Genomic DNA, 27607 nt, shown 5'->3' with positions numbered 1-27607 from the left:
TTGCTGTTTGTTAACCACTTCAATGTTTTGTCTCTTTTCTTTCTGGAAGAATTATGAATAAAATATTTAAAAAAGGGGGAAAAAATGAATAAATGAAAAATGAATTACTCCTACTATTATTAATATCAATAACAATACTTTTCTTAGACAGCAATTTTATGAATATAAGGTATGACACTTACAACCAATAAAATGTTTCACCGTCCAGATATAAAAAAAGAAACAAAAAACTGCTACAAAAAATTACCCACAGTGTACTACAAATTATAATAATAATATAAATATAAAATTAAAAAGATATAATAATAATAAAAGCTAATAAAAGGCATGTTTACAAAAACAGGTTTCAAATGATGATACAAAAACTAATATATAGGCTTTATGAATAAAATATTGAAAAAGGAAAAAATAATAGATCATTTAAAAATTACTACTATTAATAATAATAATAATAATAATAATAATAATACTTTTCTTAGATTATCAATTTAATGAATATAAGTAAGACACATAACAATCAATAAACTGTTTCACTGTCCAGATATTTAAAAAAAGAAAAGAAACAAAAGACTAAAAGTACTAAAAGTGACCCACAGTATACTACAAAATATAACAATAAAAAAAATAAAAAAAATAAAATGATATTTAATAATAAAAAAAACTAAAGAAAATGCATGTTAACAAAAACAGGTTCCAAATGATGATATAAAAACAAATTTATAGGCTTCAGGTAGGGCTGAACATTTTGGAAAAAATATGTAATTGTGATTATTTTGACTGATATTGCAATTGCAATATTAGAGGGAATGATCATTTTTACATCATTATTCTTATTTTCCTTGAAAAACATATTAAAAATGATTAAGGTGTGATTTTTGCGGGGATCTGTGCCAAACAAAGATGTTATCTTACATCTGTAGAATATGATGTGTCGGCCAGGACATCTCTGCAGCACCACAATATTTCATTTAAAATGGTATTTGACACACATTTCACCTTTAACAAATATTGCACGTCCTGGGATTTGAAAATTGCAGTAGGCCATATCATGATTTCGATTGATCAAAAATTTAGATCAATTGTGCAGCTCTAGCTTCAGGGGCTCTTATTGACCTCAGTCTGTATTTTGGGGATGAGAAAAACGACATTCATGGACAAAAAATAGGAATGTATGTGGGAATGAACCATGCACTGCTTTGTAGGTGATCGATAAATCAATCCTCCTTCTCTTGGTGCCTGTTGAGAGGCTGGTATGTGTTCATAACCTCCAAATGAGACAGATTTATGACCAATACCGCAGGACAGGGAGGTGGAATGGCCGAATCAAGAGGAAATAAGATCCTGAATTTCCAGTTCTAAAAGAATCATTTGATTGTTTTCTCAATGGGAAACACGACTGGACAACTCTCTTTACATCTGGTTTGAGACATAAATCAAAGACTACTGTATCATCACCATCAACAGTGTTGAGCCAAACCATATTTCCTCATTATAACCCCATTAGGATGAGCAGCCTGGTCTTTCAGGGGCACCGACATTCCACTCGCAGTCACAACTAGACCACCAGTCCAACAAAGGTCATTGCTCGTGATTTACTGGTTTCACACAACGCCTCCCAGGAGCACCATAACATTCAGCATTAAATTACTCATCCTGAGTGATGGTGTTTAACTGGGGGAGAGCACCACCTAGACCGAGGAGACTTGGCTGAAAGATGAAAGAAATAAACTGTCACCGCGTCATTTAAAAATCAGATGAGCGTGCAAATGTTCAGTCCAGGTGCAGCTGCAAACTCTATTACCACTCTTTTATCTGCAGTCTAAAAAATAAATCACTGTCATTATTTGTTATTCTTTGATCAAAAATAAACCTTTAGGAGGAAGGAAAAAGAAGGTTTTACCATGTGTTAGGAGACGTGAAGCAGGACCTATACTTATACGTATATTCTACATACTGTATATACAGCAGAATTACACAACCCAGAGAGGTGATTTGCTAAAAGTTCCTAGTGCACTTTGCTGATAATTCTGCTTTTGTTCTGAAGAAATAATTTCCTTTCAATGAAGAATGTACTTTTACATTTTACATCTTTACAGAGCTGAAACCAAGAAATTTGGTCTGCGACTATTTTGATAATCCCTATAACAATTCTCTGATTCCAGCTTCTGCGGTGTGAAATATACTGCTTTTCTCAGTTTTATTGTGAATATCTTCTGGTTTTGGACTGTTGGTCGGACAAAACAATTTGAAAACATCACCCACGGCTTAAGGAAATAAAAATAAGCATTTTTCACTCTTTTCTACCATTTTATAGACTAAAATGACCAATCGATTGATTGAGAAAAAAAAGAATTATTGAAAACTAAACTTATTAAACTTTGAAATTAATAATGACTCCCCATACTACTGTCACACCATATAGACACATGTAGATTATATGTTAGATATACTGTATATGTATGATGTTGTATTATGTATTTTTATTTTTTCTTAAAAGCCTAACCAGGGACAAAGTCTGCAAATTAGCTATGGGTAGAAGTCCTATATACATTTCATTGGTTGCATTTTAATTAAGTGTAACAATGCCTACATGTATTGTCTCTGTCAAATAAATAATGAAATAAATAAATAAAATGATAAAATAGATTAAAAAAAACATCTAACTAAATATTAAAAGACTAAAAGACATCATTATGTTGATGCTTTTTGTGAAAATGATTGATATGTTCATAAGAGGCCAAATTCCTTTTTTTACAATTAATTTATGTGAAGGAAATCATCAGAAAAAATATGTTTACTTTAGTGAGGTACTTCCTTTGTGTCATTTATTAACCTTACGTCTCCCCCAAACAAAACGTAAAGCTCAAAGTGAGGGAGCATGGCATTAAAGTAGGGCTAGCTGTCTGCAGGACTTGTTTAGCCGGTGAGTAATACCCACTGAAGCCTGGCCTATATTGAATGAGATGGCTGTGGGGCAACAAATCCCTGCAGGCCTTCACTGCATTATCCAACTTTTCTGGGCCCGTGCCCCGGCCGTGAGTGAATTAGCTGCAGCAATTGAGTTATTGCTGCCTCCAATTTGTACACAGCGTAGTGAACGGCTGTTGCAGCCATGTCCTCGTTGCTTGTCGAGCATTCTTCCTCGGGCCAACTGGGCGCAGGAGCCTCGCCAATGTTCCAGCTCTACAGTATATCAAACCAGCCGGAGGACTTATGCTACAATGACATATGGTCGAACAGAACATGCAACATAATATTTGGCAACCATGATGAGAAATAATGTGCATATTTTGTGTTATAAGTATACTATTAGGTTTTACTGCTTGATTAAGGTTGCATCTGACATTATTTTCATTAAGGTGATTATTATTATCCCTATTTATTCTAATGACCTTTATTTATTTAAAAATGTCATTGCTTTTTGTTGTAATTTTTAGTCTTTCAAAATTAAATTTTTTGTTGTCTATTTTATTATTGTTATCATTGTAATTATTGTTATTATTATTATTATTATTATTATTATTATTATTACTATTATTATTATTATTATTATTATTATTATTATTATTATTATTATTTTGTCTGTGCTGTTTTAATCTTGCTCTGCATTTTGGGCTGCGTTATTGTTTGAAAGGTGCTATATAAATAAAGTTGAGTTGGGTAATTATTGATGAATTATTAGCAATTATTTCCTTGATTCATTTATATCTTTTGATCCGTAAAATGTCACAAAATATCTAAAAATGGCCGTCACATTTCCAAAAGCAAAAGTTGACGTATTCAAATTGCTTGTTTTGTTCAATCTTTAGTTCAAAACCCAAATATCTTCAGTCTAATATGATAGAAGATTAAGGAAAGCAGCCAATATTTACATTTCCTATTAAATTAATCAGCAACTATTTTGATAATCGATTAATCGGTTTGAGTAACCTTTTAAGAAAAAACAGTAAAAATGATTCCAGCTTCCAATGATTCTGATTCCAGCTTCTTAAATGTGAATATTTTCTGGTTTCTTTACTCCTCTATGCAGTTAACCGAATATCTTTGAGTTGTGGACAAAACAAGACATTTGAGTACGTCATCTTGAGCTTTCGGAAACACTGATCGCCATTTTTCACCATTTTCTGACATTTTATAGACCAAACAACTAATCGATTCGTCAAGGAAATAATCAACAGATTAATCGACAATGAAAATAATAGTTGGTAGCAGCTCTAATAGATAATCTAATCAATGTATCTCTACACATAAAAATCTGTCAGTGATTTGAAAAATAAGAAAGAAAACAGTTTATTTTAAATGATAACTCCGCCTGAACACTGTGCCAAATAACGTCTCTTGACCTCGAGTCTAATACAAAACTAAAATGTAAAAAAAAAAGGTTGTTTCTGGGATAATGTCAACCTGTTTTTTCCTGAAAAGCTGGTTCCTCCAGCGCACTTTACACGCGGGTCTTGATCCCCCTCTGCCAAGGACCTCAAATGTAAGCAATGACTCTATTTACCTCACTGGGGGCCTCTAACAGGCATAAATATTTGCTCACTACTAAACCAGTGACTCATGACTTTTTGAAAAGGCTTTTAATGGGCAGCCCTCCTGTACACTAAACATGACTTAAAAGGATGAGCGCACCACCGCCTCACCCCAGTATTAGTGTTAAAATACACAACAGGTGGGTAGTTAGGCAGACTGGCAGCATTTTCCTGTGATGTGTTGCTGCTGCTGCTGCTGCTGCAAAGAAAGAAGAACGGAAATCAAGTGCTATCAGGAAAATAAACAGCAGGATGAAAAATTGTAGTTAGGAATATCACATAGAGTAAAAACATCATGAAAGGAGTTTTCATTAAAGCTGCAGTGGGTAGAAATGGTGCAAATTTGTTTTAAAAAAAGTTATTTTTATAAAAACGGTCACTATATTCGGACAGTAGTGCATGAGACAGGTAATCTGGTGTGCTCCGGTGCTCCTAATGGCAACTGCAAGATTTCACAGACCGGAGGAAAACCAATCAGAGCCGAGCTGGAGTCTGCTGTCTCTGAGCAGCCGTCAATCACTCGCGAACTCTGATCAAACAGTCAAACTAGGCAGTGCTGATCAAATATGAATCAATATTCTGTTACTGTAATACCTATTTCTTGCATAAAATGTTTTCAGAAACATCTTGTAGTGTACTGTTTAGCTGTAAAATGAGAAAGTGTGTGTCCCGGCAGCCATGTTGAGATAAGTTGAGGAAATACTAAGTACCTCCCACCAGCCAGAGCAAACTTTCTCATTTTACAGCTAAATAGTACACTACAAGATGTTTCTGAAAACATTTGAGGTGAGAAATAGGCATTACTGTAACAGAATATTAAATCAGATTTGATCAGTGCTGCCTAGTTTGACCGTTTGAGTGGAGTTTGCGAGTGATTTACAGCTGCCTCTGTTGAATTAACAGCCAATCTCTGAAATGACCTGTGATTGGCCAAAGTCTCCCGACACGGGCTAGATTTTTTAAAGCCTGAAAACAGATGAGGAGGTGCAGAAGTCTAATTTTCTCTCAGAACACTTGAATTACAATATGCTGAAAGATATTATGGAATTTTTGCCCAATGATGCCAAAAACATTCTGCCTACTGCAGGTTTAAGACAAAGGAAGAAGGTTGACAACGAGTATTCAATTTCTGAGGTGAATCCGAAAACAAAAGGAGATAACTCACTTGCAGGAGAGCTGATTTATACCATGTATGAAGTAACAGTCGCCGCCATTTACACAGTAGGCCTTCTCTGTGTCGTTGCATTTTCTGGCGTGGCCTGAGCCTGGAGATGTCGTTGTGGTCACTGAGAAAAAACAAAGAGAGAGTTTTTGTATCAATTTTACTCTCTTGATGATGATTTAGAAATAAAACAAGGAGGATGATACATGATCACACTTAGGATTTTCATTTTAGAAGAATAAGGTTGTTATTTTTATCAGTATGATAGTCTTGCATCTCTACAAGTATTCTAAGCTTTACTCATACGATACACTTGTATTTCCACGAGAACTCTTAGTTTCCCGTCCACAAATGTAATTGTGACTCTAAGCAGTGTTGACACTATCTCAAGAAGTTCTATGAGCAAAGATAAATATTTCCCTGACACGGCGTAGGAGTTGTTTACGCGTTGACTCAGGTCCTTGGAATGGGCCTAAATGTCATGTATCTGCACTTAATCCTCCCCGACTGAATAGATATAATGTGTTTGGGATGAAGCCTGCTTATCTGGACGAAAGCGGGGACGTCTGGAAGGAAGGGGAGTGCTGAGAGAGGTGCACGGCGGCGGCAGGATCGGGCTTGAGTAGGGGGGAGTGTCAGCTGTCGACACGTGACTGTGTACCTGCTTTCAGACGCTATTAGCATCATAGCAGAATGTGGCAGTTTGTTGGTAGGAATACAGACGATTGGAGGACCTTTACAACAACTTCAGCTTCAGCAGCCTGAAACTCGTGTCATGCAGAATGTTGTGACAAGAAATTGCACTAGGATTTTACACAGCTGGGCTCTAAATAGATTTCACAACTCCCATTTGTTACACGGTTGAAGAAATCGGTTCGACTCTCTCCTCTGGTTGGTTGCCTTGTTCAGAAGCACACTTCTGGTTTAGCTAAAACAACAGAGGTTAATCCCCATGCTAGTTAGCATAACAAAACAGATGACATTTGTGTGCACTTCACTTGCCAATACGAGTGTGAAGAACACGAATAAGTCAGCACTTTGCATATTCCAAACACAATATTATAACTCAAACCAGAAATGTTATTTTTTAGTAAATATCCTGTATTACCAAAATAGGAGGTCTACTTCCTTTCCGTGTTACTGTTGGCGTGTATTCATGCTCTGGCAGACGTACAGGTTTCTTATTACGAACATCCATCCAAACAACAAACCAAGTCATAAATCTACAGCTGGTTTAACCTGATGAGACGTGCTGATATGTTGAGTTGTGATTTATAACTGACCTTTCGTTATTGGAGTTTAAAAAAAAGGTATAATATTTGTTATGATACAAGTAAAGTCATGTCATAAGCTGTCATGTTATTGTTCTGTTCCCTAAAGATGATTTAATGTTTCCAACATAGCACAGCACTCTTCCACTGTCACCTCAAAATATTTTTCCGAAAACATTTCCAAGTCTACCAGTTAATCAGGACTACCTCATCGTCACACCTGACCTCTCGTTCCGAGTGCAGGCGTGTAAAACGCCTCGTATAAAAAGATCAGACAAAGCTGTCGGGAGGAAGGAACCTCAAAACATTGTAAAAAACCTCCTACGCTCAAAATAGAAGCCTTTTGCAATCTTCAACTGTAGAAAACGTGCAGGACAAAAGGCGGCGAAACGGCATGCGCGGGTCTCTATCTAGGGCAGCGGCCCATCCCAGAATGCACTGGTGGAAGGGAGGGGAAAAGTCCTGGACAGATCATCAGTCCTCTGCAGGGGCGGGCGAACACACAGACAATCATGCTCACACATAATCTCCAGTCCACCTGGCTTACATGTGGGTGGACTGTGGGTGGAAAACAGACGACCCGGAGAGAACCCACACAGGGAGGCGGAGAACATGTAAACTTCACACAGAAAGGATCAAGGCTGATATTTGAACCCTGGACAAGTTTATTTGGCTACTGGTCACACTAGATCTGTTTCACTGTACTCTTCACTTTTTTTTAACCACCTCCCTTTTTTAAATACTAAAATCTGGTACTTTTTGAGAATGCATTTTAGTTTGGGTGATTATTGCCCCAAATTATGTCATTGCAGAATCTCATAATGATATTTTGTTGTCATCAGAGGACTGCTACACGACCTAACACTCTAATCGACCACGACCTACTTTTGTCTATTTTAAGGTCACAGATTCCTTTTTACACGACGGCTCCATGGGCATTGATCTCCATATTAACATTTCTGTGATTCATTAAATATTCAGAGGGCCACCAATGGCACTCTGTTGGCCAGATTTGAATGGAATTTGGGATTAAAATGATCCGGAACCACATTAAAGTACAATACTTCCATTAAGGGATATAACAATATTTTATTTGAATATTATAAGGGCTGTCAAAGTTAACACAAATTTGTTTTAATGCCACTAATTTCTTTAACACATTAAAGCAACTTCTGATTTTTAGGTTGTAGTGGGCTCAGTTTAAAGACTAGAGTGGTGATACTGGTATCATATGAAACTAGAAAAACCTAATGAATCCATTAGTACCAACCATGTCATTCCCTAAATTGTCGCGAAGCAGGATAAATAACGCTCCAAACTTAAGCTAAATTTTTGCGAGGAAAAACTGTCATGGCCATTTTCAAGGGGGTCCCTTGACCTCTGACCTCAACATATGTGAATGAAGTTGATGAGTCTCCCCTTTACAGACATGCCCACTTTATTATGATCACATGCAGTTTGGAGCAAGTCATAGTCAAGTCAGCACACTAGCAAGGCCATTTTCAAAGGGGTCCCTTGATCTCTCACCTCAAGATATGTGAAGGAAAATGGGTTCTATGGGTACCCACGAATCTCCCCTTTACAGACATGTCTACTTTATGATAATCACATGCAGTTTGGGGCAAGTTATAGTCAAGTCAGCACACTGACACACTGACAGCTGTTGTTGCCTTTTGGGCTTGAGCTTGCCATGTTATGATTTGAGCATATTTTTTTATGTTAAATGCAGTACCAATCAGGGTTTCTGGACAATATGTGTCATTGTTTTGTGTTGTTAATTCATTTCCAATAATAAATATATACATACATTTGCATAAAGCAAGCATATTTGCCCACTCCCATGTTGATAAGAGTATTACATATTTGACAAATCTCCCTTTAAGGTACATTTTGAACAGATAAAATATGTGCGATTATCACGGATGAACTATGGACAATCATGCCATTATAATTTTTGTTTTAATTGAATTAATTGACAGCCCTAAATATACATTTTTGACCCATCAGCATACTTTCTGTGTGCAGAGGAAGATTTAAACATTGTTGGCATTGATTGAGCTCAATAATAAAATGCATTTTTGGTGATATTTTCTCAACTTAATTTCACAAATGAATCATATCACTCTCAATCGCTGTAAAGAAAGACTTAAGTCCTTATTTGGATGATGACATGTTGGTCTGCACATCAAGATAGGATAAATATCAACAGTCAGGGGAGAACCTTGTACGACCTTAGATGAATGCCAAAGAGTCTTTTTCCCCACAACTTAGAAACATTCAACTAACTGCTGCAACTAGCTGCTTTCAGTGGCACGTAACCCAATAAAAACAAAAACAATCCATTCTAGAACATTTATATGCCTGCAGTCATCAACTGACATCCAATCTATGACACTGCACAGTAAGTGTCCCAATTTTCTTATTCTTTTCTCTGCCATCTTCCCTTCTTTCCTTTGTGTCCTCCAATTACTCCCCCATAGCAGACATGCTGTTGTAACAGAGGAGTGAGGAAAAGATTTAGTTTCTGTACGTCTTGCACAAAAAAACAAAGCTTAGAAATACTTCAATATAAAGTATATTGACCACAAAATCAGGATGCAGGGCATGGACACAATACAGCTGTAATCTGTAAACACAATTCAATATCTATATCAAATACTGATGCTATTCCTTATATTTGTGGCAAGATTCTGGCCCACATAAGAAAAAAACTTTCAAGAATATTGGACACTGAAAGCTTGAAGGCACCAGGAACTATCAACAAGTAGAGATTCAACAATTCAGATTATTCTGTCAAGTTTAAAGTTTAAGGTATGGCTATTTTGATTCAGTTGGAGGCCAAAGCGAGGGAACTGCAACTAAACCGATGCACCGAGCATTTAATAAATCACACGTGTCTTCAGGTTCTATAATAAACTTGTAAAACTCAACAATAGTATGTAAAAACCTGCTGAGCAGCAGTAAAACGTTGAAGTCCCTGAGATGCCATGAACTTTCTTTTTGAGAGTCCGTTACTGCAGCCAGCAGTAGTGTCAGGCTGAATGCCCACGTCTTCATCATAAATACTGGAACTATAGCCACTGTATCTGCGGTCAAGATTAACTTAAGTGCATCAGCAGGAAATTATAAAAACATATGAATATGTTTCCATGAAGCAGAGACGGCTATAGTTTGATGGCCTTTCCATCAGTAAATAAATATGCTTTTTTAGTCATTATTGTCCCCGTCTCCTAGAAATGATGTTTATATACTTCTAATTTGCAACAGCAGCTGAAATGTAATGTTGCCTGGAATATGTTTTCTATTAACATAATGAGGAAAGGTTAATTAACGTATTGTTTTTTTCCCTACAATATCCGCTCGTAGCAACTAAAGCATGATTAAACTTTAGTACGGTTACATTTAGGCACTCACAGCACTTGGTTAAGGTTAGGTAATTATTGTGATCTGGGTTAAATAAAAATAAAAACTTTAAAGTGACGTGTTTATTTTATTAACTTTTAACCAAATCCCCAATCTTGCCCTAAACTTAACCAAAGTGCTTTTGCACAATCCAAGTGCCTCCTACAGTATGGCATATATGATGTTAATCATGTGTTCCTACAGCTAGTAATGTTTTGCAATAGGCCTAACAATTAACTACATTCTGTTGCAAAATCCTTATTCAGAAACAATATTATTGTGTAATAAATTGGAAGGCCATTTACGAACTGAAAAACAAATGAAAAACACAAAATGATTTCTCCTTTTCTCTTCCCCCTTTGATATTTTGATATAACAAGGCTTGAGTCTTGAGTTGCAGTGACCCACAGAGCTTCCTCTGGCACCTCGACTTGAGTCTGATGGCACTTTAACATGACAAGACAGAACATTAGAAGAATATTACAGATACCAGTTAGTAGTAGCGTTCTCTCTTATTAGAAACCCATACAAGGAGAGGTACATACAGACCCCAGCGAGGAAACAAGGACAGTGTTTTCTGAGGTGATCTGGTTCAGCCAATATAGTGTTTACTCAGGCTGCACCACATGTTTACTCCAGATTAAAACTAATGACAAGGCCAACAAATGTATTAACATGGTTAGAGATACAAATACAAACAACTGGAGACCATCTCGTTTAGGGGCGTATGATGTGGATGAAAAATTATATCTAAATTATTGTACTAGTGTGGTTGTAATACAGCTTACAAATGAACTTTTGGCAAGATTTTGTGGGAATACATTTTCTCTATCAATGAAACTGTCTCTAACTATATACAACATATCTGCGATTTTACAACAATCTTAGGCACTGAAACAGCTGTCATCAAGGACAATCGCTGGCCTTTTTTTTTTCAACATATTGCGTTGTTTGTACTAACAACTGTAGGATAATTTTGTTGTTTCTGAGAGAACATGGGGTTACATACATAACCACTGACTGGGATTCCTGAAAGAGTCATACAGTATGTCTTTTCCAGTGGGCTACCTCTGGGTCTGAAAAGTGAAGCCACTGGACAGTGCCTTAAACTTGCATTATTTCTAATAGCCAGCAGGGGGCGACTCCTCTGGTCCGTTTGTATAGATGTCAATGAGAAAATGACTCAACTTCTCACTTGATTTATTACCTCAGTAAACATTGTAAACATGAGCTTATGGTCTCAATCGCTAGTTTCAAGTCTTCTTCAATACAGCATGATGTTCATTGAGTAAATTATGGTCCCATTTAGAGTCAAATAGACCATAAAGGGTCTCTCTAAGGGTATGCCTTAGGGCGTGGCTACCTTGTGATTGACAGGTCGCTACCATTGTGTTGGGTCTGGGAGTTGTCCGTGTTTTCGTCTTACAACTTTAACCCTTTCACAGTGAGTTTTCAGTTCATGAAAGTTAATTATAAACTTTTTGGTTACCCAAAAATGTCTAATTCCGCGTTCGGTTGTACTTAGCTCCACCCTCTCGTGTCACTTCTGGTTTAAAAAAACAACCCTAATATGGCGACGGACAAAAACCGAGATGGCGACGGCCAAAATGCCAAAGTCGAGGCTTCAAAACTGTAGTCCACAAACCGATGGGTGACGTCATGGTTACGACGTCCACTTCTTATATAAGGTCTATGGTCTCGATCTGTGTTTGACTGTGGTCTGTATCTTTTGTGTTATATTGTGTTAAGGCCCTGACACACCAAGCCGACGGTCGGCCGTCAGACAGTTTGGGGCCGTCGGTGAACGTCCGTCGGTCTAGTTTTTGCAGTGAGTCCCGCACCGTCGGCTCTAGTCTGCCCGTGTTTGAGTTTTTCAGCCGATTCAGCATTTTGAATCGGAGGTGGCGCCCGTCGGTGAGAGAAATCACACTGATTTGCGTTTCAGCTTTTTAAACGAATCAGTGCACGTGAAGAGAAATGGACGCGAGGAAAGCATGCCAACGAGTAAAATCAAGAGGAAAAACACAGAACGCTCTTCTCATTTTTCATCTTTATCTGATCTGATCATTCCAATACACGGATAATTTTCACAACAACATGGCCATCTGGAATGAAGCCAAGTGGTGAATGAGTGTGGTGTGAAAATGGTCTGAAAACGCTGCTTTATTTCATGTATATATATATATATATATATAACAACGGCTTGTATATCGGCAGTCTTCCGGAGTCTTTCCCTTTTTGAATGACGAATACAGACTACTGCCGCCAGCTGGTAGGAAGAGTTATTTCATCTCACGCAGGTGCAGGACGTACGTGGTAGTTGGCCGTCGACTGTAGTCTTTGCGATGTGTTTCGAGTGCAACTTTTTGGCTAAGACAAAGGCGACGTGAGGCGACGCAACTGTTGGCCTTTGTCACTGCTAGTTCTTTGATGTCGGGTTGGTGTGTCTGGGCCTTCATATTGTTTTATTCAAAGCAAGTTATTGTATGTGAACAGTGTTGAAGCTGAATGGTCAATCTGTGGTGGAGTCATTTGTAATCATATAGTGAGGCGGCTGCTGCTTGCTGCATGGCAATTTCTATTGACAGTTGGTGTAATAACATGTGTAGTGAATCATTGCCATGTAGAGCAGCTGTTCAGCCGGGTTAGAGTGGCAGTGATTCTTGCATGTGTCTAATAAAGAAAGTACACTGCACTGTCATGCACCAGTAATATATATTGGTTTCGAACCTCCCGAAAGCCACTGTGTAATTCAAACAATTTGTTTTTTGCAAACCAATCAAGGCACATATTCTGTAATTTGAGCGCTCCTCTGTTCCACCTGCTCCAGTTAGTCCTGTCATCTGAGGGATTGTTTCCTCTAGATAGTGTTTCAAGTGATAATACAATGGGCAGCACTATTAACAAAAATAGCTTTGTCTTATTTGGAAATGAACAGTTTTGTTCTGATTCCCCTTTTGTGTTTTTTTTTATCGGTTGTCATCCTCTTTCCAGAGACAGGACTTTTATCTGCATCTATCCCCAAGAGGCGAGACGGTAACAGTGAGGCTAAAAATGGTTGATAAAAGAGAGACCTTAGCCTGATCATAGCGATCTGAATGTTTCGTCTTGCATTACAGTGCCAATGCATTCAATCACTGCGAAAGGTTTCGAGTCAGGGCCAGAATGACATCAAACTCCATTAAAATCTTTACATGTAACAGAGAATCCATAAATATCACGCAGCACAATCCCCCACCTCACAAAGGGGACCAGAGTTCAGGTGTATTCGTCAAGGTTGACTCTGCTTTCCTGGCAGGATGTTCAAGACAAATTCCTTTAACCCGTGGAGGAGATCAGCTGCTCCGCTAAACGGAGTTCATTTATCTGCACTTATGAGGCCAGGGTTTAGTTAAGTTTGCTTGGTTTTTTAACCTCGGGTTTCAACTTTCTTCGGCCCCGTAGCCCAGGGGCTCAATCTGAGCTGGAGTTGGAGAGGGGTTTCCTCAAGGTTAGCGAGAGCCACAGTGTTTAGCCATCAGCCCTTGCCACTGACTTTGATTAATCCTTCATGGTCCAAGAACTGAAAAGAAAAGCTGGGGGTGCAGGCAGGACCATCTGGAAACCTTCATAAACATGCCTGTCTTTCCACGCTCTCCAAAGGATTCTAGGAAAATCGTAAAAATGAAAAGAGAGGTCCCTATTGCACAGTTTTGGTTTTTTTCCTCTTGAGGCACCCCGTGCATTGGCAGCAAACAGAAAAAACGCTCACACTGAATCCTTGCCCCGCGCTGCACCTCACAACCCAGCCCCAAACGCTGACTTGTGTAATGAAATACATTTTCAATTGGCCTGTCTACAGTGCAGAGTTATACACATGTCCCCCTAATTTATGACAAATGTTGATAATTTACCGCAGCTTGGCTTAATCTTTTTCACTTCTGCACTGCAATTGAACAGAAAGTCATCTCAACACACGAGACAGAATCTGATTCTGCGCAGGAAGAAAGCCAAGGCAGTTATTCAACGAGCGGTGGATCGGTTCCATCTGGACTTTGTTATGGCTTTGTGTTTTCACTCTTAAAAGCAATGTTATCGGGATAAAAAGTATAAATTATGTAGCCTTGTTGGGAGTATGTCAGTGAGCAAGAACAGTGTGCAGACCGGGTCCGTCTCTGCCAGTACTACATTTCTGCTGTGAAGCAATGAAGATTAAGGGACACGATGGTCCAAAAACTAAAATTCTTATCTAACATTAAAGGAGCATTGTGTAGCATTTTGAGAGATCTATTAGCAGAAATGGAATATAATATTTATAAGTATATTTTCTTTAGTGTATAATAGCCTGAAACAAAGAATCGTTGTGTTTTGTTACCTTAGAATGAGCCCTTCATATCTTCATGGAGTCCGCCATGTTGCTCCGCCATGTTTCAAAAGTAGCCCAGAACGGACAAACCTAACACTAGTTCTCCGACACACTTGTGAAACTGCGGTAATGTACCGCCAGCTGCTGTCTGACTTCTGTTGCAGCAAAAGCAACGTATTTATCTGTTGTTTTATTTATCTATTTTTAACTGCACTGAGCTGGAGAAGCCTCCAAATTCCGTTGTACCATGAACAATGACAATATAGCTTTCTATTCTATTTTATCCTCATTCAACGGTTCATATGGCATCTTACAAAAAGTTATTCCTCATTTTTCATTCATTTTCCTACAAATGTCCAGCAAAACGAGACGCATGTGGCAATTTCTGCTTGTTACATGCATAGTCTTTTCAAAATAAACTTCCGTCTTCATAGGAAACAACTTAATTATGTTTAGGCAACAAAACTACTTAGTTAGGTTTATGAAAAGATCGTGGATTGGTTTAAATAATTTCGGAAGTGGCATAACTTAACAAGTCAACGTTGACTTGTGGTTTCACACAGGGTGCGAACACCCTAATATCACGATACTCATGTGTATCAATATTTTCTTACTGCCCTACTTTTTATGGCCTCAGATCCATGCAAAACCTCTTTATTCACATATATACTTAACTTGACAATTTCATTTTTATAAAGTGCAAGCTGGGTAGTAGTGTGTCAACAAGTGGTACCATACTGCAACACCACACAAGGCCTTTAACGCTTTCTTTTATCGGACAACGTAAATCCTCATGATTCAAACAAGGAGAAAAATTAAACTCAGGCCATAAAAAACGCTTGGATGGGAAAGTGATGAATATCTCAAGTATAGACCCTTCAGGAGACACATAAAGAGGATGGTATCTGTAATAGCTCTGCCACCCAGACATGCTTTACCACAAGTCAGTTTTATGTAGCAGAAAAAAAGCTTGGGGCGCCCCTCCCCTCACCTCCCGACACTTGGCAGGGAATGTCTGACATGTCTCCTGTTACAGCCGGGACCAAGATCTTTTATCTCTATACTAGAGGCTAATTCATATTGCATGCATTCTTGCTACACTTGTGTGGACTGCATTATGTCCCCTTTCTACATGTGAATAAATAAGATAAACGGATAGCGAGAAAAGTCCAAAAGGCCAAATTGGTATGTGTGGTTTTGGTTGAATACGAAGCTGTTGACAGATGGTCTGATGTGGTGAAAGAGGATGTGCAGTGAGGGTTAAGAGATGATGCATGCATGACACAGAGACTGTGGTTTTTAGCTATTTATACTGTAGGAGTAGTGGCAGTGAATGGCGGTATTCTATAGAAAGTGGAGCCAGAGATATATTACACCAATAACAAAGCAAGACAAATGCCAAGGAGGATCTGCTGAATGTAAAAAAATCGCTTCTGTCTTCACGAAAGATTGATACTTTATTTGACTGTTCTTAATTATATAATAAATGGCAAACAATACATGTTTTCATTTTCAGATTTAGAAACGCCACATGTTTTGACAGGAGCTCAAGTCCAGACAAATGTAGCTGCAACGAAAAAAACAAAACAGAAACAAACGAGAGGAAAGTAAAAAAGAGATGGATACAGGAGAAATGAAGGCAAGAGGAAAGTTTGTCGACAGGATCTTAAGTTGGAACATATTTCAGCTTGCCAAAGCCAACAAAAAACAAGCATGCACCTACTTCCACACATTACAGTAAACTGTAGGCACACCCAATCAGTGGCAACATCCAGCATCTATGTCTTCAAGCATTTTGTAGGCTACAGAGTTCAAAATGAGCAAGAGATTTCATGTCAAATACCCAAAGAGGAATTAAATTACTATTTACTGTAGGTAGGACGCACGAAAGAAGCCATTATGAATGAGAGTGCACTTAAAGCTTTTTCTCAATAGAAAATTATCCACAATTCAAACACCTTCAGTATGAAACAGGAATGTTTAGAAATGAACAAAATGGAGCCTGCCAGGAACATTAATCTACCACCCACTCTCTAGCAAGACTGCCACCGCCACAACCAGTGTGTCTTCTTTTATATTCTTGTCTCCTATTACCATTTTTCAGTCACATAGCTGATATGCCTGGTCTTGCCTGCCTCGATCGTCTCAGCGCTGAAGTCAAATCAAAGAGCAGCCCAGTGTGTGATTGCACAACAGCTGCTCATGCAACTGCAAAGAAGCAAAGTGCACTTTAGGAAGGGCAGGGTATATGGTGCCGTCGCATAAATGGGTGCTGGTATGGGCGCTGGTGCGGCGGGCACCAGAATGTGTGCAGTTGGCAACAAAGTGACACATGGTGTTTTCCGCGGCACAGTTCCAGACAGGGCCGTTCCCCCCCCCCCCCCCACTGCTCTGTCCTCTGAGGAGCAGCTCAGACTGAAAGTGGCGTTCCCCCTGCTGCTGTTGTGCTTCCTTATTTTGAGTCTAAGGATGCCTGTTGCTTTCATTTTCCCACTCTGACCTGAGAAACTAGTGTTTATACTGCATCCTTGCATCTTTCTCTGGCCACTGCAACAGATGAGCTGCACAGGGTGAGGAGGAGCAAGAGGACACCTCTGCAGAAAACTTTCAATGACGCCATCAAGCGGGGACTCAGAAATTAATCACAAATAACACTCGGCTGCCAGAGAATCAAATCATCAAATCACTCTGGTAAAAGGGAAAATTCCCCACATGTTTCCGGTACGTATGGTCAGCCACTGGTGGAAACGCTCAGAGAAGCAGACGGTGATGCATTTGAGCCTGAGTGCCAGGAGGAATAATCTGGAATAATCTGTTTTTAGGTGATATTTAGCAAGATGTTGCAGCTAAAACAGCTCAGTGACCGACAACAGGCGATGCCCGCCACTTCTACATTTTAATCCGGAGATAATGTATATCTATAATAGTTGAGGCACAAGGATTTACCGTAGGGAATGTACACACTTCATAAAGTCATATATTAACTGAAGCCTAGTCTGACTGATTTAAGATTCGATGACAGTCATTTATTTCCATGAAGCTAGCCTGATTTAACATTGAACTGGCAGCCCAGTCGCACGAAAAGGCGTATGAATGACACGATAATGTGCAAGGCAAATGGCGTATATGCCATGTAGTCTGTATTGACTGCAATGTCCACGAAAATATGCGACGCTGAAAGCTAGTGACGTAGAATTAAAAGAGAAAGACCACTTATGGCGGGCGGGAGTGGAGGTGGGACAAACGTACACAGGACTTTCAACCAGGAGGCCAGCGTTTTGTTTTGTAAACTATGTTCGTGATGTGTTTACTGTACTTATGTTGCATTGTTTCCATATGTATTCTGCTTAGTTTACGTACTTATTTTAAGGCCAACCATGAAGTGAGTGGTTTTGTTGCCCCCTGCTGGTACTGCACCTTAATACACAAGTGTAATATTCACGCTTCTGAGAGGCAAAATGTGACACTGACACACTGTCCTCTGGTGAACAGGCGGGTCTATAACACGCTTTGGTGTGATAACGGGTTAGAACTGGGCTAAATTTTGTTAAAAAGTTTAGGTTTTGTACATTATAACCTAATATATTTTCAACCTATAACTGCTTCAACAGGATCTCCTGGACGGATTTTTGGGGAAAGGTGCTTAAAAAATGAAATCCTTCACAGATATTACAGTGTTATATGCGGGTTTATAAGTTAGGTGCCACTGCAGTGATGTCTACTTCCACCTACAACTCAGATTCATCTATAGGATACAAAAGCTAGGACACTAGAAGCAGCAAAAGAAGCTGGTTTGGAAAATAAATAATTCTATGGTAGTTTTAGTGAGCCATACAGACGAAGAGGAGGCCAGTTACCTACAGAAACCCCAACTTCATCAATGACCATATATTGCCAAACAATATATTAGTATCGCAAAATCATTCTTCAATCACAATGATCACTTTAAAAGGGCAAAATCTGAAGCATCCACATCTCTCCGTTGTCCTTCATCCTCACCAGCTGGCCCTCATTTCTGAGGAAAGGCAGACTTTGCAACCTTGTACCAGATACAGAAGACGTATACCACAGCTCCATATTTGGGTCTTGTGCTCACAGCTACAGTAGTGGCCAGCTGCTAGGACTAAAGGTTTTCCCCTCTGCTATTCCCCGAAAGCCAGAAAGCACACAGTCTGCTTGTATGTGTGTGTGTGTGTGTGTGTGTGTGTGTGTGTCAGCCCTCCTTCCCTCATAATATACACACACACCACCCACACTCGCTGTACGTCCTGGCAATGGAGCACTGCTGTTCTGTATACTAAAGGATGAGTTCACTGTGAGTGTATCTGTGATTAAAGCGAGCCCTATTCAAAAGGAAACGGCTTGCTGACGTTACCCCCGTACAGAATCCCCCCGGCTCACCCCAACAGATGCGATGTGATGAATACAGTTGCAAAAACACCAACAAAAGGAAGCGGCGTGATGGAGTAATGGGAGGTTTAGGATGAGAGACAGCTGTGGCAAACTATAGTACTACCCTCCTGAGCTTTAAGCAATGGAATGGTAAGTATATGTTCCCCTTGTGCTCAAAGTAAACTTTGAAGAAGTGCGAAGACATGCGGGATTGCTCACGTCCAATTCTGTAAAATGCAAAGTAATAGGAGGAGCGGTTGTTTGATGTGGGTGAACAATAGCGTACTCACAGACCCGTTGTCAGTGTGCTGGCTCTGTCTGCTGGACTTCCAAGAAGTTGCTAATTATTACTTACTCAGTACAAGCAAGCCTTTATGATGCAATGATTCATTTTTCAGCAATAATTTCCCCCCCTTTGAAAGCATTAACAAACACAGCGGTGCTTGTTATTTGGCGAGTTAAAAACAGAATCCTGCACAGTCACCCACAAGTTGGGGGTCAACATCGGGGGGGGGGGGAGGGGAGTGGGGGGGGGGGGGGGGGGGGGGGGAAGACCACCAAGACAGCTGAGAGGGGGCCTGACAGGGAATCTTTTATAATGCTATTAAATGAAGTCTCAGATAAGTTGTGTCCCGGAGCCCTGGAAGAGTTAACAAAGCCCCGCACACAGCAGCAATACCTCATGTCACCTCCTGCTCACATCACTCAGCTTTTCAAGTGCAACAGCTGCTTCCTTCCACACACATAGCAATATCCTCACTCATTCACACTGAGGGCTTAACTGTCCCGCATAACACGCCGAGATTACTGGATATCCCACAAAGTGAGATGTGTTTTGATTTTCAATAACTTAGTTGTTTTTGCAGAGATTTGATTGAGGGCGCTCCACTTATCGCGTCGGATCGGCGGGATTAGAGCGAATAAAGGGAGCAGGCAAAACGTAGTGATGCTTTGAGAAACGTCGTTTTATTTTACTACTTTATTTTACTCTGATTATTACTTCTGATAATGAAAGGTTTAAACAACTGCTTCTTCTCTAACACATATTAGCACATGTGTACATAGCCAATAACTCCTGCCATGCATAGCACTCAAAAAGCGATGAATTACTGGCATATTAGGGAGATGATTTATGTTTGATGTGTCAACCACCAAACATTACGTAACTTCTACCACATTGAGGTTATCGGAGTGCTCGGTGAACTATGCTCCTCTTGCTATGGAAGAAAACGCGAGATTTGAAAAAAGGGTTCACGAAATGTAGTATAAAAAGTGTTACCAAATATGATACTTACACGCCTAATCAAAACATGCCCCAGGCTTAAATGGTTATGAAAATACCACAATGCCAAAACAGCAGCCAAAACATGGAGGTGGTTCTTTCCTTAGAGGTGTTACAGGCATGCAACATCCTTGTCCTATCAAGTTATTCATCATGAATTAGCACTCCCCTTTAATTTATCATTCCTCTGGATGATATTTGAAGGTTCAAGTCCTCCTCAGTTATGCCATTCTATTGTGTTTATACACTGAAGCCATTCGTAGCATCACATGGTGTGCCGTGATGGTTCAGCGGCGCGTGCTTACGATGACGCTGTGGGTGTTCATCCACTCATGACATAAACTCTTCCATCTACTCTGGATTTTCCCACTGTACCGGATGCTGCCCACTAATACAAAAAAACAAAAACAAAATGTGGGCGAACTGACGATTTTGTGACTGCCTCAAGAACTAAACATCACTGTGGGTGAAGATCAAAACAAGGTCTGAACTCTGACACACTCCAGCTGTTGTGAGGTAAGAAGTGATGATAACAAGCTAACGGCATTTTAGCTTGGACTGTGAAAATAATGAATTGATTGAATTTGAAACTGTTGGTTTTGTTTGTGGTCACTGTTTTGCATTTGCTCAGATATTAAATATATATATATACTGTATATATGTATGTATACAGTATATATATCTATATGTGATAACATCTTTTCAAATTTGCCTGCGGGCTGTTATGAATGCCATGCAGAACTGAGGACTTTGTGGTAATGAAGGTTACTGCAACTTGTTAAGATATTTTGTTGTTTTGCTTCCAAAAGCCAAGATCAGGATCAATTTCTCGCATCACTGTTAATTTCAAATGGATTTCAAACCCACAGTGTCCATGCTAACAACAACTTGTTTGGTGCTATGTGTGTCTTTTAGATTACAACATCCTATTTGTTCCACAGAGCATGTATTGGATCCTGATTTCGCGGTCAAACCCGCCAACTGTCAAGACCTGAGATCCTGGTGCAATCAGACGGCCACCTCGGAGGAACGCCTGTCCAGACCCCGGGACTGAGGATAATTTTGAAAAAGTGGGCTTGACTAATAGCACAGCGGCTTGATCCACAGGACCTGACAAGCTGTTCTCCAGTGGCCTGTAAATACAGACCGCTTGGCAGATGTGAAGGCCTGTTCCTCTCAGACATGGCTCCTGCTGCTTCCCCACACCAATCAATAGCATTGACCGGCGTACAGATACTCCACATTCAGCCACGACCACAACTAACATCCTTTAGCGTCACTAGAGATGAGTTTATCTTGTCCCTTGCGTAGTAAGAGTGAGTAAGTTTTGTTTTTACTACGCAGACCAAATGGAGACATAGAAGGAGCGAAGGAAGTTGTTGTTTATCTAGTTCAAAGTAGTACTTACTGTTCACTTACGTAGGACTGATATGACGAATTACTGGAAGAAAACAGAAAAAGAGCTGTGGGAGTTTTTGGTCTGGTGTTTATTTCTGTTGGATCATGTTCACTGTAACATTTAATATTAATAATAAAAAAAGAAAAAGAACGGCTTTCCACTTCAAGGCAAAAAGGTTACGGAGTACAAAACATGAGTCAACGTGTATCATAACGTCACTTTTCTTTTATGTCCCCGACTATCTTCAGCATCAGGTGTGAACCCAACCATAGGACATTAAACATGATTTGACCTGTCTATAGGCTAAAATGACATGTGACAGTTAGGCCTCTAAATTGTTTTTTTTTATCTTTATTTAATCTTTATTTAATCAGGCAGTCTCATTAAATAAAGATTAAATAAGAATAAAATATAATACAAATGAAAAATTTAGTTTTTCACTGAAACTATACTAAAAATAATTATAGTAGAAACTGACTGGTTTAAATGATTAACAATAAAATCAATCTTTTACTCAAGGATGTCTGGAGTGTAACACATCTGTTTTAACAACATGGTTATAGACTCTTTGTAGCTTCGTCCTCTGAAGGCAAATACAGTATGTGAAGCACAATTTTATGAATTTTTTTTATTTTGTAATGGCCAATTGTTGAGTTTACTGATTACTAAAAGTGCAAAATGTTCTGATTATTTACCAAAGTCAGATGCTTTTCTGTTGTTGGTCTGGTTTTCTGTCATACGCTTGATAGTGTGACACTGTAGTGCCAAATCACTACCAGTCAGAACCATCCTTTTCTTTAAAGATATGCACATAAAAATATATAATAGGAGAGCTGAACGGACATTGAACTGTTTTCCGTGGTCATTTGACAAGTACAAAAGAAGTGACTATTGTTATTAGTTGTTATGGTGACAACACACGCCGGTAGGGCCATAAAGTGTGGTTGCAGCTCGCCGAGAAGTTAAATTACGAATCCTTCTATAGTGAAGGCCCGCCCTACTGTGGACGCAGCTCTGGAGATTGATTGCTGGCTAGTTAGCTAGGTAGCTTCTCTGGAGCTGTGGGGAGTGAGGCGGAGGGACACTTAGACCCAGCGCTGCCGCTGGCCACCAGACCGCTGTTGGGTTCATTTTCTGTAACCAGTGTAGCATTAAAGCATAGCGGAATTAGCAAGCTAGAGCCATGTTTAATGCTACACTGGTTACAGAAAATGAGCAGAACAAAGTTTACACTCAATGTGCTTTCCTATGCTGTGTCAAGAGTGTGTGGATGAAGCATTAAGTTGTTCAATTTTACTCATTTACTCTGGCTCTCTGTGCTTCGTAACGTTATTACTCCTCTGCTCGTTTAATTGTTACTGCAAAAACTCACCTCAGTGAGTCTGCGATTTGCCATAAGTTGGTTTGGTTTATACGGAAGTTAGCCTGCTACAATGGTCGCAATGGCAATGGTACACATAAAAATGGCCGCCGCTCTCACCATCCTGCTACTCTGATTTAAATGGGAATGTCCGTTTTATTCCTATGCTATTTCTACGGGTATGCATCAATAAACAACTTATAATTGAGAAAACTAGTAGATTTTCTGTAGCTGAATCATATGCAATGCATTGTACATGAGATAGTGAATCCATCCTTCCAGCAGTGGCCTGAAGTCAGATTCAGCATATGGGATGTGAGGGAACAAACTAAATCCAACCATGGTATGTGTGACCGAAATGCAACACCTTATAAAGTCTCAAAAAATTTAGCACGACGCGATGTTGCCGGGATGCTAAGGTGTTGTTTTGTCAACTCGGTTATAAAAATTGTGTCATTTTAAGTTGGTTAAGCATTCGTTTTGTGACACTATGGCTTCAGGATGGGGATTGCAAACATGTAAAGGTGTGTGTACATGTGTGCGTGTGTGTCTTTGTGTGAGTGTGGGCCTGCGTGCATGCATGCGCGAAATTGTTGCTGGTGGGCCCCAGCATGACTGCTGAGGTTGGAGCAATCATATGTTCAGCTGTGATTTCCATCAACACATTCCTGGACGCTCACACACTCTCTCAGCGGAGCTGCGCGCAGCACCCCCCAAGGATGTGACCTGCAGCCTGCAGACACATGGCTGCCTCGCAAGCGCTTATCACAACACAGCAGCCTGTAGGATAATGGGAGGCCTTAATCTGAAGCCACGTGGAGCCAAGCAAACTTTGACTAGTGTTGCTCCTTCACACTGGCCTTATAGAAAACAGTCGATGATATACTACACCAGTCTGCGGAGGGCCAGCAGGTCTTACCATGCCAGACTGATTACAGGGTAGAGGTCAGACCAAATGGACAACAAATGGTCCCTGGTCCTCTACACTGGGGGTTGGGTATGAAGCTGGAAACAACACTCTGGAAAAGGCAGCAATTGCTACAGAAACTGCTAAAGGGACATATGATATTGCAGACCACCATGAGACACACATGCTGTATGCATTCTGTCACAAGGCCGAAGTTGGCAAAACACAAACAATAAAAACGGAGAGGAAAAGTCTTGTGAATTCGGAGAAGAATGTAAAAAATGCTCCACTGATTGATATCATGTTTCAAAACGCAGCCAAGGAGAAGGAGAGAGTATTAAAATCGAGTCTTAAGGCTGAAACATTGATAACAAGCAACTTGAGCGTTCAACTCAGCAGAACATCCAACCATCTGGGCTGAATAATTGCACAGTAACTGGCACTCGATCGGCTGACAGCGTGTGTTTCTTTACTGCTGGTCAAACAGCAAAGACATGAGTAAAATCCCCAAACAGGTCCAATCATTCAACGTTATTGGCGAACTGCAACGGCTGGCACGAAGCCAGAATGTACCGCGTGCTTTAAAATGCATGAGGGGTTCACTTTGAGTTTAGGTTCAGCCTTGAACACAGTGGTTATTTTTTTTTCTGGCCCAAGGCAATTTGCACAACGCGCTTCACGTCTCGGGCTCAGAGTTACAAGGGTGTCGCATTCGTCTTGCTACACAAATATTGATACGGGTCGGCTCTGGGCTGAGTAATGACCAGCTGTTGTGTGGTAGTGTATCAATAATGAGGGTTTGTATGTTTTTTTTGCGGCAGTGATTCTTCCGCTCCACATATATTTTATTTGCACTAAGTGGAGCTATCACTTTTTATTTAAGGAATGTTTAGGCACTCCTATTTAATCACACCTCGGGGCTACGTGTCAGGTTTGAAGGCACTCCTTGTGTAATTGATGCAATGCATATCAGCTCAAAGTACCTATGTTCAAACTCGTTGATGGAGTGTTCTGCCGTGATTGGTACAACTGAAATGTCATAAGTGAACTACTATTTACTGATAAAAATGCAGAAAGATCCCCTGCCCCCCTACATTGAGGAAAATATAAACAAATAATTAAGAAATTATAATAATCAAGAGCTACTTCCACCTTCCACCTCACATAAACACAACAACGACTCAAATGACCGGTACAGTGCAGGAGTGTGAGCTGCTGAGCTTGTGGTGGCCTGTGTTCACCATGTGGTGGAGCTGAGTGATGGTTTCACCAGAGCAGACAGCAGGCAGGCACAGCCATGTGCTACGTCCTCTCTCTCTCTCTCTCTCTCTCTCTCTCTCTCTCACTGTGATGCTGCTATTTGACTTTATCATCTACGATCGTCAGCTTTCACTTTCTGTGTCAGTATGAAAGCCGATATTTCTAATGATTGCATTTTCCTCAGAGACTCCACATTGATATTAGCATGCTTGGCACAACACAGGTACAGAAAAAAGCCCGTGCTCTAGCACCTAACATCAGATACAGTAGGTATCGGACAAAGCTAGCAACTGCAACTAAAATGGGTGTGAAAGTCTCCCCTGCAACACAGCGGGCTCTTGTCTTCCTCCTCTTCATAATTTTCTCTCCCTCACTGTCTGCCTCTCTTTCCTCTAGCTGTACCCCCCCTTCTCCTTCTCTACCCTAATGTCTTTGTCTGCTTCCTGTCATGCATTCCCTCGTTTTGTATCCCCCCCTCCTCCTTTATTCACGCTCTTCTTTTTGCTCTCTCTGTCCATCTACATCTGCACCCCCTCCCCTCGCTCTCCCTCCCCTAGAAGGCACACATACACAGATAATACTGCGGCTACATGCTGCTTCGGCAACATACTGCAGCAGGCAGGCAAGCATACTCCACTGCAGCCCTTTAACACAATAGCCAGTTCTCTTATGACCTTAAGATAAAAAGCAGCTGAATTGTGTCCTCTGCATCAAAATCAAGCATTTGTTTTTTAATTCCAACCTGTTTCATAGGCAGAGAGAGCCCATTATTGTTGCAAACAATTCTCTGCAACGTGCTGATTTCTGCTCTTCATCAGCATATGACAATCACAGCAACATGCACTGCTTTTGCTGCCGTTTCCTTTTATTGACGTGTGTAGTTTGAGCGAAGCCCTCCCCCTGCCTATGGACATACCACCCCTGCTTCGCCCCGTCTTGCCTTCTCCCCTGAAGCATGACGGAACTAGGCGTGCTGTTGTAACACAATGGGACTGTTTTTTATTGAACAGTGAACAGGCACATACGCACATAGACAAACAAAAAACACCTCGGAGACAGACATCTGATGATCACGGCACACGATAGGACGTACAGTGATGCCATTGTTTGGATATCCAGGAGTAATTTAAGGAAACGTCAGCGCTGACAGACAGCCATGCAACGAACACATGCAGAAAAACGTGCACAAATATATGCTGTTTTAACATCGGCGTTAACTATTTGCATGCACTTTATCAAAGGTGCCCGATATTTGCACCAGGGATATCATATTTTAAAGCGTATGTGCTGGAAGTGAGAAGTGTAGCGCACCGTATCATTGCTCATTCATGTTTTATCCATTGTGGCTACTGTACGTCTCAGCCCACTTGTTCACCGCTTTGTAATATTATATTTTCTTTCATATTGTTGCATTACAAGCACTTTTGCCTGCTAAGTTCATCATATAGAGTTTCACAGGCCGCCAGTCTAATGTTCATAAGCCTTCATTAAACACTCAAGCAAACAGGTGCTACCACCAGGGATTCCCCCCCGACCTTTGCAGGATGTACAGTGTGATTTAACCTATTTTATTTAATTGCCATTAAGCACGACTCAGTGATTACCATTTCATTTTTCATAAATGCTAGCGTCGTATGTCTGGGGCTTTGAATCTTGCATCACTGACCCTTTAAATATTACACGCTCGTGAGTAAAAAGAAATATATCACTGCGCTGGAGTGAAGCCAAGTGTCATAACAAGCGTACAGTATACTCTAAGTCACACGATCCGGCTATAAAACCTGAACTGAAGCTTTTTAGATGTCAGGAAATAAATAAAAAAAAGAGTTGATGTGCACTGCAGCCCCATTTAAATACAAGATGGATAACTTCTTTTCTGCACAATTGTTTGCTGGAAATCAAACTTGGATGTTGGAACCACTGAGGATCTCTGTGTTTTTGAACACAATGGGCCCTTTCTTTATCTGGAAAGAGCTACTGCTCTGATAATGCAGCTCAAGTCTGCTAACCGTAGCGCTAAAAAGGTGGCCTTGACAAATAGAAAGAGAGAAGGGGGGAGTGATTATTGGGCCTGAATGTGAATGCAAGGACACTGAGTGATGGCTAAACTCCAGTCCTTCCCTTTTATTTTTTCTTAGCAGCTACACCTCTCATGCAAGTGTGGGATGGAAATCATCGCGCTGTCAAGGTCAGGAAATGAGAGTATCTCCTCTCTGGTGCGACGTGAGGAACCTCCCATGGTGCCACTTTATTTTCTCCAAAAGCAGTGAAAGTAAATTAATCTAGTCAACTCAG

The 27607-nt window shown here is 40.1% G+C and overlaps 1 protein-coding gene across 7 annotated transcripts in view; it reads right to left on the bottom strand.

The window, feature by feature from the left end:
- nrg2a (neuregulin 2a) overlaps nucleotides 1-27607 on the bottom strand; it is an 82861-nt gene that overhangs the window by 15384 nt on the left and 39870 nt on the right. For 3 of the 7 annotated variants that reach the window (XM_074610700.1, XM_074610702.1, XM_074610706.1), the window contains exons 4-5: nucleotides 5698-5818; nucleotides 4644-4731 (exon numbers count right to left, since the gene is read on the bottom strand). In XM_074610700.1, coding sequence (XP_074466801.1) covers nucleotides 4644-4731; nucleotides 5698-5818 — 209 coding nt within the window. The remainder of the gene's footprint in view (nucleotides 1-4643; nucleotides 4732-5697; nucleotides 5819-27607) is intronic. The other 4 variants (XM_074610704.1, XM_074610703.1, XM_074610705.1 and 1 more) reach the window with 2 other exon arrangements.

Source organism: Sebastes fasciatus, chromosome 16 (genome assembly GCF_043250625.1).
Source record: "Sebastes fasciatus isolate fSebFas1 chromosome 16, fSebFas1.pri, whole genome shotgun sequence".
Taxonomy (NCBI): domain Eukaryota; kingdom Metazoa; phylum Chordata; class Actinopteri; order Perciformes; family Sebastidae; genus Sebastes; species Sebastes fasciatus.
Note: the sequence above shows the minus strand (reverse complement) of the source record. Positions and strands in the feature narration are given on the sequence as shown.